This window comes from Gracilinanus agilis, chromosome 5, assembly GCF_016433145.1.
Source record: "Gracilinanus agilis isolate LMUSP501 chromosome 5, AgileGrace, whole genome shotgun sequence".
Lineage (NCBI taxonomy): Eukaryota > Metazoa > Chordata > Mammalia > Didelphimorphia > Didelphidae > Gracilinanus > Gracilinanus agilis.
Genome location: NC_058134.1, coordinates 84,455,289 through 84,471,812, shown reverse-complemented (window position 1 = coordinate 84,471,812; position 16,524 = coordinate 84,455,289). Strand labels below are relative to the sequence as shown.

Genomic DNA, 16,524 nt, shown 5'->3' with positions numbered 1-16,524 from the left:
ACCCACTGAATTTGCCAAACAACTTAGTGCACATCTTGGATAACTGGCCAAATGATGTGATATTGCTGTGTTTCATTTATATAGTCTCTTTTGAATTGAATAGTGCTTTTATTGCACTAACTGTGGGAGACAAAATCATTATCCCTATTTTACCAATTTAAATAAAAAGCCTTCAAGAGAGGTTAGATATCTTGCCCATAATGACTTAGCTAGGAATTATCAGAGCTACCCTTTGAATCTGGTTCCTGTTTATTAGTCCAGTGCTATTCGCTTTCAGAAAAATAGTGGGATATTCTTAAACTGTTTCAATATTTCAACAACGTCAGTGGGTTCTTTTACTTTTTTTTTATTTTAAAAAAAAATTGTACCCTTTGTCTTGGAATCAATACTTGAGTATTGGTTCTAAGGCCAAAGAGCAGTAAGGGCTAGGCAGTGGAGTTAAGTGACTTGCCCAGGGTCAACCAGTTAAGAAATGTCTGAGACCAGATCCAAACCCAGGATCTCCTATCTCTAGACCTGGCTTTCAAACCACTGAGCCACCTACCTGCCCCAATTATTTTACTTTAAATATTGTAGTTATTGCACTAATCCTACCAACTGCTGAATTAACTTCTTTGTCTAAAGTTTCTTATCTCAATGGCTTGTTACTCAATTGCTCTTTAGTATATTGAAATGGTAAATTAAACCACTGGACAGTCAATCTGGGCATTAATCATTCTTTTTCAGTATACTAAATAAATAAGTTCCAGGAGGCTCAGAAGAGAAGATTAAATAAGTATATGGTTTATGATCTAGAAATAAGTTCAGGCTCCAAAAAGAAAATACCAACTTAGAAATTTCTTGTGACCTACTGTTTAAAAAATGTATTTCAGAGAACTTAGACCTATGTCAGATTAAGAGCTATCATCAAAGTTATGGAAAAGGAATTTGAAGTTTTTGGCATATTGTTTAGTGTATGAATCTTGAAATCTAGGGCTATCTCTACTTGATTATATACTTGACATAAATGCATGATATCTGGTATAAATCTCAATGTAGAAGGAAAAGGGAGTTACTGTAATTATACAAATTATGTCACTTTATAAATTGGAATTATTCAGCAATTTACATATATTATTTATGTTGCTTATTAGAAAAAAAGAACATAATTTTTTCTTTTGGAGGAGTGAAACTAAATGTTAATTTTGTTTTATTTTAAGGTGACAAGAGCAGATGTGGATGTGCAGCCTTATGCTTTTACTACCAAATCTTTATTTGTAGGACACATGGATTACAGATATTTGCGCTGGCAGGTAAGAGAGCCCTTATCAACCAAAGACTTAATATACATGCATGCTAGTGCTCTGTACAAAACTCTTGGCTTTCTTACTAAATTTCATCTTGATTAGATCTAAATAGAATAGAATATAGAATCTTGAACTTAGATTTACTAATTTATTGGGATGGGGAGAACATTGACACAGAGAGAAGGTGTGCATGGATGTGAAGAAACAGGGATTTTTGTTGATCAAATACTATATATAAATCATTGATGCATGTTAAGGGAATGGGCCTGCTTTTGAGGTGAAATCCCTTTCACTAGATATGTTTTAGCAAAAATCATATGACCACTTATTAATAACATTGTCAAGGGAATTTCTGCATGAGATGAGAAACTGGATTAAGTGACTTCTAAGGTTTGAGATTATGTAACATGAAAATACAGGCCCCACAGAAGCTTGTGATCTGGGAACATTTACATCTTGTTTTTAAGGTGGTCGACACTCCGGGGATTCTGGATCACCCTCTGGAAGAAAGGAACACCATTGAAATGCAGGCTATCACAGCATTGGCCCACCTTCGTGCTGCTGTGCTCTATGTCATGGATGTGTCTGAGCAGTGTGGGCATAATCTGGAAGAACAAGTGGAACTCTTTAAAAATATTAAGCCACTTTTTGCTAATAAGGTACATTTGATACTTAAGGTTAGATAAAGTTAATTTTATAACATGCATAGGGTACTGATTTTGTTGTTTTTTCTTATTAGCCTCTTATAGTTGTAGCAAACAAATGTGACGTCAAGAGAATATCTGAACTTCCGGAAGATGACCAGGTAATAATACTTTCCTTTATTTTGGGGCACTTTTCATTTCTCAGAACAGTTTCACTTCTCTTTACTCTTTCTTAGAAAATGCCTTGGAATTGATTGTAATGGAGTTTTACTTTAGAGAACCTAAAAATTATAAAAAATAGGGGGCAACTGGGTGGCTCAGTGGATTGAGAGTCAGGCCCAGAGATGGGAGGTCCTGGGTTCAGATCTGACCTCAGACACTTCTTAGCTGTGTGACTCTGGGCAAGTGACTTAACCCCCATTGCCTACCCTTACCACTCTTCTGTGTTGGAGCCAATACATAGTATTGACTCCAAGATGGAAGGTAAGGATTAAAAAAAATTATAAAAAGTAAAATGAATATTTGTACTTGGAGAATTGCTGCTTCTGAAAATAGCTGGCATTTTTACAACTATATGCTCTCCAGAATAAATAACATTTGACCTTTTTGAAGACAAATCAGAATTGCCATATTAGCTAATGAACTGGAAATATCTTACCAATTATCTATTTTTCTGTATATTCCCAGAAAATCTTTGCAAATTTGGAGGCTGAAGGATTTCCTGTTATAGAGACGAGCACCTTGACTGAAGAAGGTGTTATAAAAGTGAAAACAGAGGTCAGTGCCTTCTTAAAGCAATATCAGTCTTTTTTTTCCCTTTTTTTTTTAAACATATAAGTCAGTTTCTGGACTTCCTAAAGATGGTTGGCTACAAAACTTGTGAAGTATTTTTAACTTTTTTAAGCACTTTCACATCTCTGCTGTCTCTTACATATGTGAAAAGCCTCACTATTTAGGCAAATCGTTTCAGCCAGTTTTGGCATAAATGAGCAGCAACAGTTTTTCATAGTATCTTCAGAATTTCTATGCTCTAATTTGCTGTAATAGTCAGATACTTAGGCCACTGAAGAAGGAAATGAGCTGGGATTTATATCATGTAGAGAGAGTACTGGCTTCAGTGGGAATTTGATATTTAAAAGTCATTGATCAACATCCAGAGAAGGAACTGTGGGAGCAGAAATGCAGGAGAAAAACATATGATTGATCGCATAATTCTATAGAAATATGATTGGGGTTTTGATGTTAAAAGATCACTTCACTGCAAATATGAATAACATGGAAATAGGTTTTTAACAATGATATATGTTAAACCCAGTGGAAATGCTTGTCAGCTCCAGGAGGAGGGAAAAATAATGAATCATGTAACCATGGAAAAATATTCTAAATAATTTAAAAAAAAATACTAAAAAAATTATTGAAATATCAAAGAACTAAGAAGACAACCCAAAATCTGGAAGTTTTTTTCCGGCTGAGTGATGGATGAGTAAGTAAAAATCAACAGATTTCAACTGCAGACATAATCCAACTTTACAGATGGCTCACTAAGTACAAGTGACCCATCTGTTGCCTTTCCTGCCCTGTTCTCTCAGCCCTATCTTTGGAGACTGCCATGGCAGCTCTTGTAGCAGAGGAGGAAAAAAAAGGCAAAGTTTTTCAGAGCAATTTAGTTTAGTTGTTTGTTTAGTCATGTGAGTTTTATAATTTTGGACCCTAAGGCCTAAAAAAGAGGTTTGGAAATTGACTTCAGACATGTAATAGTTTTTACAAGTAGAGGAAAGGAACATCATTTTAGGGGAAGATGAGGAGGCAGTCATTTAATTTCCTGGTATGAACAATTATTTTTTCCTTTCTGATATCTTCAGGGAAAGAAGGAGAGTTTAAATGCAACATAGGGAAACTTCAGGGCAGGGGAACATTTTGGGTGTGAAGAGGGCTTAGTCGAATATTTGTACTGGGGGGTCTTAGTACAGCAAGAGGACATAACCACTTGGTGAGAGGAGTACCAGAAGAGATCTGTGAAGATGGAAAAAGTCCATTTGTCATTTTTTCTAGACTTCAAAAGGAGAAGCAACTTTTTATTCTTTTTCCCCACTACCTTTCTATGTTGTATGCGCTCTCATCCCTTAACTAACAACATGCCACTAGTATTATTAGTTCAGGAACTAAATTGCTTAAACAGGATCTTACAGATTATGCTCTAACCTAACTACTATTTATAACATTCTAAGGGGGAAGAGTATTCTTGAGTTCTGAAGAAAACCACTTTATTTGTGAGCTAGAGACTGTTCATGTTTTGATTTAATTGTAGTGGAAAGTATGTCTTGTATTTTTTTCCAAACCAAATTTTATTTTATTTTTTTAAATTTATTTAACTGATTAATTTAGAATCTTTTTCCATGGTTACATGATTCATGTTCTTTCCCTCCCCTCCTCCTTTCTCCCTCTCATCATCGAGCAGTTCCACTGGGTTTTACATGTGTCATTGATCAAGACTTGTTTCCATATTGAATTGTATTTTGTTGATGTGCCAACACAGTCTTTAACTTAGCCTCTTGCTTGGACTTTGTGATTTTTTAAATATGTTTTAGGCTTGTGATAGACTTTTGACTCATCGAGTTGAAACCAAAATGAAAGGAAATAAAGTGAATGATGTGCTGAACCGATTGCATTTAGCCATGCCAAGCAAAAGAGATGATAAGGTAAGCTTGTTTAAAGAAAAGGACATCAGGAGTAAGATTATCATGTTAGTTGCTAAGTATTGATGTGTGCAGAGGTTTGTTTAGTCAGGTGAGTTTTATAATTTTGGACCCCAAGGCCTGAAAAAGGTTCGAAAATTGACTTCAGACATGTAATTGATACTTATTCAATTGAGGAGAAATGTATGAAAATATAGCAAGACATTTCTAGGGGAAAAAATTTATATCTTTTATTTTTAAATCTCCTTGATTTCTCAGTACATCTCTGTATGTAGTGTGCCACCTTTTATAATAAATTTTTTTTTTAAGGTCCACAAAGGGGGCAGCTGGGTAGTGGTAGTTTAGTAGATTGAGAGTCAGGCCAGAGATGGGAGGTCCTGGGTTCAAATATGGCCTTAGACTCTTCCTAGCTGTGTGACCCTGGGCAAGTCACTTAACCTCTATTTGCCTTAATCCACTGGAGGAGGAAATGGCAAACTACTCCAGTATCTTTGCAAAGAAAATCCCATGGACAGGATAGTCCGTGGGCTCATGAACAGGCTAACATAGCTGAAGGAGAAGGACTACAACATAGTAGATGGAATTTTGGTTTTGGAGTCCAGAAGACTAGTTCAAATCCTGCCTCAGATTATTACTAGCTCTGGGTTCTGGGAAAGTCACTTAATCCTTCACTCTATCTAGTTTCCCTGTTTGCAAAATAGACATAATAATAGCACCCACCTGGTAGGGTTGTTGTGAAGATTGAAAGATATAGCTTATTTAAGCTCCTTGAGGGAAGGGACTGTCTTATCCTTCTTTTTGTATCACTGCTGCTTAGGGCAGTACCTGGCTTATAGTATTTGCTTTGATAAAACAAAATAAATAAATCATAAATTTAAAATAAATTAAATCAATCTATCATAAAAATGATAGACAAGCCAAAGAATTTGTGAATCTTAAAGGTTTTGTAAAATTATCATTGTTATAGGTGTTGCCTATTACTTTTCTGGTTCTGCTTATTTAACTTTTTGGCAACTTTCCCATACTGCTTAATTTTTCAGATTGTTGGTTCTTGTAGTTGATTTTTACAGTGCATCCGTGTACCATCAGATTTGTGAATTATAATTCTTCAGAATGTTTCTAAGTATATTCCTTTAAAATTTTGTTTTCAGGAGAGGCCACCATTCATTCCTGAGGGTGTAGTAGCACGCAAGAAGAGAATGGAAACTGATGCACCCAAAAAGAAAAGGGTATGTTACTTTATATTTTGAATAAGGAGCTTTGTTGGTTTCATAAGTATAGAGACTATAATGTAGGGTTGAGGTTTTGATTTAGCTTCTTTCTCCTACCAGAGAGGTCTATAACTAACATTCTGGGCCTGAAAGAAAAAAATAGGCTGATTATTTTGGATTATAAGAAACTGCCAACTTTGAATATGACTTTTTTTGTTTTCTCATTTAAGGAACGAGATCTTGAGCTGGAAATGGGAGATGATTATATTTTGGATCTTCAGAGTAAGTATGGTACAAATGGTAATAAAAAAATATGTAAATGTTAAGTAGAATTTTAATTGTGCCTGTCACAGTAAAAGTGTGAAATAGAGGTTTGTAGAAGGAAACTTTATTTTCTTGCCCAAGAAGAGCAAGACTAAAATTTGAGATAAGAGACTAACATGCAAGGAAGCTCATCAGAAAGCCCCTATTCAAGGAGAATAGTTTAGTTCTTTTAGTCTGTGAGGTGAGTAGCCTGTTTAGGGATTTGGGAAGGAAAGCAAAAAAGGTTTGGAACAACTGTTTTTAGAAGCATGTTGAAGGGGGCAGCTGGGTAGCTCAGTGGATTGAGAGCCAGGCCTAGAGGTAGGAGGTCCTAGGTTCAAATCTGGCCTCAGACACTTCCTAGCTGTGTGACCCTGGGCAAGTCACTTAACCCCCATTCCCTTGTCCTTACCACTCTTCTGCCTTAGAACCAATGCACAGTATTGATTCTAAGACAGAAGGTAAGGGTTTTTTAGTTTAAAAATTTTTTTTTAATTAGAAGCATGTTGAAGAGTCAGTAAGGCTTTGTTTCTCAGTATCATTTAGGACACACTAGATGATTCATAAGTTTATCCAGAAGTGCTTATCAGTTTAGAAACTGAAATAGAGAAATACAGTGATGGGACTTAGTGCTGGGGATCAGCAAAGTAGATATTGTGGGAAAGACAAGAATATGAGAAATCTTAGAATACTAGAGAATACAGAGTTGAATTCTTGCTTGCAAAAATCTTTGTAGCTGGGTAGAGGCAGGCAAAAAGAATAATAAATCAGAGGGATTGTGGTTTGGGAGAATAGAGAATGGTCCAGAACCTAGATGTCCCGAAGAGTGAAAAGTATGTGTTCAGTAGGAGTGTGATCAGGCGGATAGATGGGAAATTGTAGTTATCAAAGGAAATTTCTGACTTAATCTCAGTAGTTAGTAGTTTTAAGTGATGCTATGAGCGATGCTTGTGGAGGTAGAGGTGAGCCACGGGATCCGAGAGTCATTAACATGGATGTCGAAGTCATTGAAGGTGATAGAGGACTCTAGGCAGAGCGAATGAGTATTGAAGAGAATCATAGAAGAGGGAAGATAAACATGTTTTTATATATTGGTAAGAGTATCATAAGGTTTTCTTTTATCCAAAATGTTTTCTAGAATACTGGGATCTAATGAATTCATCTGAAAAATATGATAAAATACCAGAAATTTGGGAAGGCCATAACATAGCTGATTATATTGACCCAGACATCATGGAGGTGAGTTTGTCATTTTTTGGATGGGCATGTTGTTTTCCCCTTAGTATTCCCTTATTTAAAAGTAAATGTAGTTATTGGATTTTTTAAATTTGGTTTCTAAAAAGTAAACATCATGGTGTAATGGAATGAGTGCTGGCATTATTGTCTCCAGCATTTTGACTGTAAGCAAATCACATAATGTCTCTTTGAGTTTTAGATAATTATAATAGTATTTTGCACTTCCTAGAGAAGTTATCCCAAGGTTCTGTCCATAAGAGGGCAGTAGTTTTGGATATGATTGGCCCTTTTTTCCTGATCCCTGTAGCTTTATGGACTTGTGTGTAATTAGTCCTTGTTCCCTCTGCTGCCCGTAGAGCTATATGAACTGGTTGTTGGTGACCCACATCTGGTCTGATTATGCCATGTTATTAATATCGCTGTAGACTAAAAAATCTGGTTATCTTCCTTAAGTATCATTTGAAATGTGAATTAACTATCCTTATATCATCAAATTGGAAGAAGTAGAAAATAATACTTATTAAGCAGAAAATGTTGAATTGAAGGATGCTGAAAAGTGTACTGTTAGTGGTGGTTTGAAATGTCTGAGGTAAAGCAGAGAGTATGAACGAGAACCAAAGAATTCCAAACTTATTGTATCCCTATTGAAGTAAATTATTTCCAGCAATCTTAAAAAAATAGGCTTGGTGTCATTGTCAAATGATATTTTGATAGGACCTGGTGTAGCATATATAAAAGGATGTACTTATGTGTGTGTATATACTTTTTTTTTTCTTCCAATTTTCTTTTCATAAAGGGTAGAGCCTGGCTTGGTTGCTGTGATAAGCTTAGACTATAATGCACATTTCTTGTGTTCCCTTAAATGTTTATGTTGGGGAAGATAGTTCTGAAGCAAAATTTGTTGGCATTATTTTGAATTTTAAATCTTAATTTTTGCAAAATAAATTTTTGTTTGTCAAAGAAATTGAAAGAGTTAGAGAAGGAGGAAGAACTAAGACAAGCTGCTGGAGAATATGACAGTGAATCTGAAACTGAAGATGAGGAAATGATGGAAATCCACCGTTTAGCCAAACAGATTCGAGAGAAAAAGAAACTGAAAATTCTGCAATCCAAAGAAAAGGATACATCAGGACCCAGAATGCCTCGCACTGCTAAGAAGGCAAGGATGGGCTTTCCAGATTCCTTTAGCTACACGTGTCCCTCTTCCCTCCAAAATTACCTTCTGCTAATTTTTAATATACTTCTAAATGCGCATATTGTCTCTTCTGGTACAAAGGAAACTCCTTGAGGGTGTGGACTGTTTTATTTTTCTCACTATATCCTTAGCACCCAACAGTATCTAGAACGTAGTAGATGCTTGGTAAAACGCTTGTTGATTGATTGCTGTAGTTAATGTCGGTCTGGTAAAGTTTACTCGTTGAGAGCGGGTTGGTGTTCTTTCCCCACCGTCACCTCCTCTGTCTTGGGTTTTAACTTACCATAAACACTTTTTTACATTGTCCTTTCCAATATGAAATATTTCCCTCAATAGAGGAAAGAGAATAGAAATAGCAAATTTCATCTAGTCTTTTCTTTTCATCATCTCTTAGAAGGACTCCATTAATTTTAGGTAGCTGCCTATTCTTTTTGGCTCTTCCTCGGCCCCCAGGACACTTGAAAAAATCTCTGTGAGGGCTTTTCCTTTCATTGCCACTCGTGTCACCCTGACAGTGAGGGCCTCCCTCGGGTGCCTTTCTTACAGATCTCTGCCAATCTTTAGTGTTTGTCCTCATTAGGATCAGACCCACCCCCTCGTTGGCTGCTTTGAATTTGTTCTCCCCAAATCTGCAGGCGTGTCCGCCTGCTTTTCTTCTTTATGACACTCTTAAGATGGAGTCGTCGCTTATCCCAAGGGTCAGCGTCCGGTCTCCTAGAGCGACCGGCTCTTCACTGGCCAGGACTAGTCCCAGCAGAGCCGCCTTTAGCTATTTCTTCTACCTAGGAATGAAGTCATTCCGGCAAGTCAGGGATCCTTGTTAGCGGCCGTGCGTTCAGCAGAGCAGGTGTACATGGTTCCCCATTGCTTCTGGACCCTCGTAGTTGGGATCGTCCCCCCAGTGACAGGAGTGACCCAGGGCAGGGCCCTGCGCTCTGCACGAGGGCCGTGAGATGAGATGAGGTGAAACACGCTATCAGGTGATGTCGTACTGCGCACTGGCCTGGCCAGGGAAGCCCGGGTTTGGGGAGCCGTCTAAGCGGGCTCTTCGCTTGGGGTAGAGGAAGACAACAGGAAGTAAGTGAAACGTAAAGCGTTAATGTGACACATGGAGGAAAGGAGATGAGGGACAGGGACAGCCCGGGTTAGAGGTCTGGGAAATCCCTTCCCCGCACTGAGGTGGGCAGGCAGCCGGGACACGGGGCAGAAGAAGGGCTGCTCACCGGCTGGGCCAGGATCGCAGGGGAGGAAGACCGCTCTCGTCAGCCTGCCCTTCTTGTCCTCCTTAGGTGGAAATGAAGCCTTGCAAGGGTTTCCCAAGGCGAACAAAGCCCAACAACCACCCCCCCTACCCCCCCCAGCCTTGGAGAGGGTCCTGTGGGTCCAGACCCTGCTGCCTTCTCCTGCCAGCCTGCCTGGCTAATTGTGCTTTCGTACTCTGTAACAATGAAAAGGCTACTTAACCCATGTTTGATGGGAGGGAGAGAAAGTCTGTCCTTGCCTCCTGAGCCCTCTTTCCCTATTAGTGCTCGGGAGCGCCTTCCTTGGGTTCCATGGATTTCCCTTTGGAATTTATTTTCTTTATATGAAGCTCTCCTGAAGCCCATATAGCTGAGCTGTAGTTCAGTCACGACTCAACGTTCTTCCAAACCTCCCATTCATTTATCAGGTCAAATGGACTTGTTGCTGTGCTTTGTCGTAGAGCCCTAGAATTGGAATCGGAAGGCCTGCTGTCGTCGTCCCTTCTGTGTATCCTGGGCTAAATCGGCTCGTTTCTTTGGGGCTCCGTTTCCTCTGCTCTAAGGGTTTCTTATCTGAACCCCCATCTTCGGCTTATTAATATGACAGAAATGTCCCCGTGTGCCTCCGGCCCCTGACCTTCACATTAAGGAGCCAACAAACAATCGTGTTCTTCTGGGCCACTTGTCTGTGTGCAACCCCACAAGTTCACCGTGGCTAGGGAATGTCAGCCGTTTGTGGGAAATAAAAGAGAGAGAAGAATCTGCATCACAGATTGCTTTTCAAGAATGACCATTTTCCCCTTTTGACCTTGAAGAAATGCTCTGATTTTCAGACATAGGTTGGCCCTGTCTTCTGTCCTGTTCTGTTTAAATGGAATTAAAGATGCAGCATCATATCCGTAATTACTTTCTATTTCAGGTTCAGCGGAAAACCTTGGAGAATGAGATGCGCAGCCTCGGCCTTGACATGGATGATAAAGACGATGTAAGTGCGAGGGCCGCCTGCTGTGCAGAGCGCTCTAGTGGAGTCAGGTGGAAGCCAAGCGCCGCGCTAGAAGTGTGAGGGAGGCGGACGAGTTTTCTTTCAGTGGGAACAAAAAGACAAAGGAGAATGGCTTTCCATTAGGCCCACAGAATTGGTTTTAAATACAGAATAATGATTACAACAACAATAATAGCTAGCAGTTATTTTGTGTCCTTTTTATTTCTTATCTCACTTGATCCTCACAACCACCTTGTGAGGTCAGTCCTGTTATCCTATGCGGTAGATGAGGGAATTGGAGTTGAGACGGGCTAACTAACTTCCAAACAGTCACAAGGGAGGCAGAATTTGAATGCAGATGAAGAACCCTTACTCTAAATCCAGCGCTAGTCACTGTGGCATCCAGCCAACTTAGTGGGTGCTTAATACGGACTTGTTGGTTGTGCCACACAGAATTTTACTGAACAAAACAGTGACTCCCTTAGCTTGTTTGGCTATCTAATGCATGATAGAAAGCCACAACTAGAATTTATGGGCAAGTCTTCTGCCTGTTAGATTGTGTCTTGAGAGAAGGGACTGTTTTTTTTTTTTTTTTTATAAACCCTGACCTTCTGTCTTGGGAGTCACTTCTGTGTACTGGCTCCAAGGCAGAAGAATGGTAAGGGTAGGCAAGTGACTTGCCCAGGGTCACGCAGCTGGGAAGTGTCTTGAGTTCAGATTTGAATCCAGGACCTCCTGGCTCTCAATCCATTGAGCCACTCAGCTGCCCCCTTTTGTTTGTTTTTTTTTTGTTTTGTTTTGTTTTTGCTTCTTTTTGGGTTCCTAGTGCTCAGCTCATTGTTCAGCACATATGTAATAGATATTTAATAAATATTTATTGATTGATGAACTCAAGTTCTCTCTGTACCTACATTATGATGGCATTGAAGTTGTAAAGAAGCCATGAAGAAAATCGATAGTTAAAATATTTGTTATTCATATTGCTGCAGAACTAAGTGTAGATGGAATCATATAATGGGCTATGGAGAGCATTAATTTGAAGAAATAAATGCTTAAAATATACTTCTAAGGTTCATTTTATAATTATTGGTCCTGGAGTTTAAATTCTTTTAGAGGATCACGATTCTGTCTTGTTAAATTGATTTACTTTTTTTTTCCTCAAAAAATCCTTTTAACAACTTTTTTCAAAAGTTGGAATTAATATGGAAATAAGCTAGAACATACTAGCTTTGAAGACATTCTACACACCTTGATATTATGTATAGTCAATTTTAGTATTATTACATATGTTTTGTTTACTTTTGGTTTAATTTTAAGGTTTTCTTTAATACAAGGCATATTTTTACTTTATAACAAAATTAGGACTATCATAGTGCTTGGGACTTAAATACCATTATTATGGCAAAACTTATTAATCTTCATATTAGTTGGTATTATTATTGTCCTTAATTATTGATTGTATTGGCTTCAATATGTTTCTTCTGGGGTCCTCTTTATTGGAAGAACCTGCCTCAAGGACCCGTTCTGGGCAGATAAGGAAGGTCTTGTTGCAAATTCTAAAGTTTTATGCTGGAAATCAAGTGAGGGAGGATTTATTGGTTCTTTTGTGACCTAGAGTAGTCAGCTTTATCTTCTGTAAAAAAGGAGATTAGGGTAATATAATTCTAAGATCTCTTTTCAGATCTAAGTCCTATGGTTTAACTCATGTAAAAGAGATTCTATGGGGGAAAAAAAAAAGAAAATCATACATAAACATTTTGATTAAGAATAGGTTCTGGGGGCAACTGGGTGGCTCAGTGGATGGAGAGCCAGGCCCAGAGATGAGAGGTCCTGGGTTCAAATTTGATCTCAGTTACTTCCTAGCTATGTGACCCTGGGCAAGTCACTTGACCCCCATTGTCTAGCCCTTACCACTCTTCTGCCTTAGAACCAATACATAGTATTAATTCTAAGGTGGAAGGTAAGGTTTTAAAAAAAAACATTCCTCTCCAGACTACAAGAAAAAGACCTGGATTTAGTCATATAATATATTTACATGTTGCTTGGAAAACTAGGAAACTTTTGTCTAATAATTGACCAAGCACTAGTTATTTTTCTGTTTTCCCTTATTTTCAACTTTTAAACAAATTTAACATGTGATTTTTAGAAATACATTTTCCTTTAGGATGATTGAGAAAGAATTGTAGTTGGGATTATGCCTGCGAGCGTGAAATTCTAAACTGTGTTTTGATCTTTATACATTTCAGAGCCACTACGCCACCCAGGCCAGAAGATCTCGGAGCGTTACGAGGAAACGCAAACGTGAGGAGTCTGTTCCTCCCACTTCTAAAAGCCGGAGTCGCAGTTGCTCACGCACACCCCGTGATGTTTCTGGTCTAAGAGATGCCAAGGTGGGTGTCGCTTATTTAAGTCATAGACCTTTTGTTTTATACTATAGTTCTTTTTTAAAAAACAGCTATTTTCTCTCTTAGTAATAGATCTTAAGGCAAAAGGGCAAGTCTGAGCAAGGGCGGTTAAGTGACTTGCCCAGGGTCATACAGCAGTTGCAGAGGGAGGAAGGGCCACCCAGAACTCTTCCTGTTGGACGCTGGAGCTCCTGGAGCACCTGTGGGTGGGTGGGGGCACACGTGGGTCCTTCTGGCCCTGCAGAAGTCCTGGCCGGAATGGCGAAGGCTTGTGGCTAAGAAGAGGGGAGCGCACGCTCAGGGTGGAGGAGGAAGCTTGGACAGCGCAGGGGGCATGCGAGGCCTGGAGCTCGCCACCAACTGAGGCTCGGGCAGGGCCGAGGAAGCCTGAGAGACCAAACGGGGCTCCCTAAAGCCGGCTTCCTGGACTTGCGGCTCTTGTGTGTGATGAGCAGCTCTGAGCCATCTGGTCCAGCTAAAGGGTGTTCCCTGCAGCGCCAGTCGCTGCCGCTGCACTTGGATCGGCACGTGGGGGCTTCTGGCCTTTAGTCATTGGGAGAGGACGGTCTGAGCTCTGTGCACGGCACTGGCGTGCCTCAAATACGGGCTGAAACTGGAAGCTGCCTCTCGGGTGAGCCGTCCTGAATGGAGAGAACGGAAAGAAAATGGCAGCCAAAGCACGAGGGGCCGGTCCTGAGGTGGGGGAGAAAACCTCCGCCGTGTCCGTGCTGATGGCGGCCTCTGCTCCGAGGAAGGCCTCGGCTGTGAGTGCACACCAGCCGGCACGACAGAAACTGCTCCTGCTCGAGGAGCCCGAGGGGAAGGCGCCGTGGAGGATCGCCGCCCCGGAGGATCGCCGCCCCGGAGGATCGCCGCCCCGGAGCAAGGACTGACCAGAAGATGAGGGTTCTTCTGGGGGGAGAGACAGGGTGAAAGGGGGCCCAACTGGCCATGTTGAATAGGAGCAGGCTTCAACCCCTTAAATTGTAGGCTTAGAGACATCCTGAAAACTGGAGAGTACACAGTAAATTTTGGAACTCAGTCATTCAAGTAGATGTTTTGACTGAAAAAGTTTATTGGTTTAAGGGTCTTTTCAGAAGAATGGAGTTAGCAGATTTTGGAATAATCTAAAATATATTTTGTCTTCTTCGTAGATGGTGAAGAAAGCTAAAACCATTATGAAGAAGGCTCAGAAGAAGATGAATCGCCTGGGGAGAAAGGGAGAAGCTGACAGACACGTGTTTGATATGAAACCAAAACATTTATTGTCCGGCAAGAGGAAATCTGGTACAAAAGACAGAAGATAAAGACGCCATATTGAATTAAAACTCTTGTACTGTCTTGTCCGTTTTCTTTAAGCCTCGGAGAGCTGCATTGAGGAGCTCGAGCATCTCTGCAGAGGGGCGGAGTAGACGGCCAATAAATAGGGTGGATCTTTACTGTTCTTTGGACTGTGCCTGTAGACCCTCACGGACTCTGTTGGTTCTCAACAGAGAAAAACTTAACTACTTGCTCTGAAAGTTGTATATTAATGGTTCTTTTTCAAGATAAAATAGGCCTACCTGGTGGCCTCAAGAATATTGCCACGAGATCCCTGCAAATCCATGGAAAGGTTTAGAATCTGTAAGGAAAGTACTTAGGAGGACTTGATGAGAATGCCAGAACTCTGATTTTAGAGACTTTGTACAATTGTCCTTCTCTACAGTTAAGTCTATTAAATGTAACATTAATGCAAAGAAAGTTTATTTGCATAGGAAAATGTGGTTTTTATAAAACATTTTGTTATAAATAATCAACTACATTATGCCACAGGAAGGGAATTTTGAATGGGTGACCTATTTTTAAACCTAGCGATATTGGTTGTTCTTAAATAAAACTTAAAATACTTCTTAAAAATCTAAAGTTGATTATGATTTCTCTTAACAATTTTTGGTCTCTTTAATCTATTGCCACATATTAATGAAAAGTATGTTCAGTCCGTTAGAGAGAGAGAGAGAGAGAGAGAGAGAGAGAGTGTGTGTGTGTGTGTGTGTGTACACATATATAAAAAGCTCCGAGGTTAGAGCCAGGCAGAATTGTCTGACCTTGAGCGTCCTTCGGGCCCCATGATGCTTCGCGATATCAGCCCTCCTCAGGGGTCACCCAGAAGGAGTTGAAACCTCGAGACACAAACTCCTTTGTTGGCGCCGGGGTCCGCTGGACCTCCCCCAGAGCCCGCCATGCTTTTGTCCCTCTGAACGGCTGCCCTCTAGGGGTCTGGTGGGTCGTCTGTGCCTCTACTCCCAGGAACCCTATCGTTGGCATTTGTTTCTTTTAAGATAAATTGCCGCTGCCTTTTAAAAAACCCTTCCCATCCGCCCAGGGATCGGTACTATTGGCTCCAGGGCAGAAGAGCGGTCCGGGCTAGGCTTGTCCAGGCTCACACAGCTAGGAAGATTTGAACCCAGGACCTCCCGTCCTTAGGCCTGGCTCTCCGACCACTGGGCCACCTCCATGTCCCTGAGGGGTTCGTTTTTTGGTGAGCCTCTGATCTGATGTGTCCAGGAGCCTTCAGAGGTGTCGGAGGACGCTGGAGCTCGTCCGGTCCTTCCGGAACATGCCGTGTCCTCTCCAGAAGGGTCTTTCCAAAACCCCTACCCGATCTTACTTGGGTGATTCTGTCTCCGCCCATTTATTCCGGCCGTGCCCAGCGGCCGGAGAAGTTTGGGGAGAGGACGGGAGCTCGTCTCAGGAATTTGTTTCCGTTCTCCATATTAGGACGTGCAGAAGGGAGAGGCGGCTGGCCCGCCAGGCCCGCTTTCACGAGGCGGGATTCCGTCCCTGAGCCCTCCCCAGCCCTCTGCTTAGGAAGGGGCGGGGCGCGGGCGAGCGTTTAGAAGAAGCGAAGGACCAGCCCTCCCACCGTGCGCAGCGCTTTAGAAATACCAGCGAGCCGGGCTCTTGTTCCCTTTTGGGTCACACGGCTGGGAAGTGTCCGAGGTCCCACTGGAGCCCAGGATCTCCCGCCTCCGGGCCTGGCTCGCCTTCCACAGAACCACTTCGCCGCCCCCTAAGGTTGAGGGTCACCCGCTGGAGGAAGGGTTGAGCCCCTGGCAGAGCCCCCTCGTCCCCCCTCCCCCTTCCTCTTTTGGGGGATCTAAGTTGCCCAAGGAGGGGCAGGCATGGAGGGATCCCACTTAAGCCAAACTGTGCCATTTCCAAACCCCGCCTCTCAGGCTCAGGACGGCACCCCCTCCCCATAGATCTCCCTGGCCTCCCGTCTCCCATTCACCCTGGTCTGACCCTCTCTAGTCACTCAACTCCAAGGGCTTTCTACTGACTCTAG

At 41.2% G+C, this 16,524-nt stretch overlaps 1 protein-coding gene across 1 annotated transcript in view; it reads left to right on the top strand.

Moving 5' to 3' along the window:
- The window catches only part of GTPBP4 (GTP binding protein 4), a 28,173-nt gene extending 13,078 nt beyond the window's left edge, over nt 1-15,095 (top strand). Inside the window, exons 6-17 of the mRNA XM_044677373.1 lie at nt 1,200-1,292; nt 1,754-1,945; nt 2,026-2,091; nt 2,618-2,707; nt 4,519-4,629; nt 5,778-5,855; nt 6,068-6,119; nt 7,279-7,379; nt 8,338-8,535; nt 10,732-10,797; nt 13,041-13,184; nt 14,354-15,095. Of these exons, the coding sequence (XP_044533308.1) occupies nt 1,200-1,292; nt 1,754-1,945; nt 2,026-2,091; nt 2,618-2,707; nt 4,519-4,629; nt 5,778-5,855; nt 6,068-6,119; nt 7,279-7,379; nt 8,338-8,535; nt 10,732-10,797; nt 13,041-13,184; nt 14,354-14,506 (1,344 nt within the window). The 3' untranslated portion in view covers nt 14,507-15,095. The remainder of the gene's footprint in view (nt 1-1,199; nt 1,293-1,753; nt 1,946-2,025; nt 2,092-2,617; nt 2,708-4,518; nt 4,630-5,777; nt 5,856-6,067; nt 6,120-7,278; nt 7,380-8,337; nt 8,536-10,731; nt 10,798-13,040; nt 13,185-14,353) is intronic.
- Nucleotides 15,096-16,524: the final 1,429 nt, after the last annotated feature.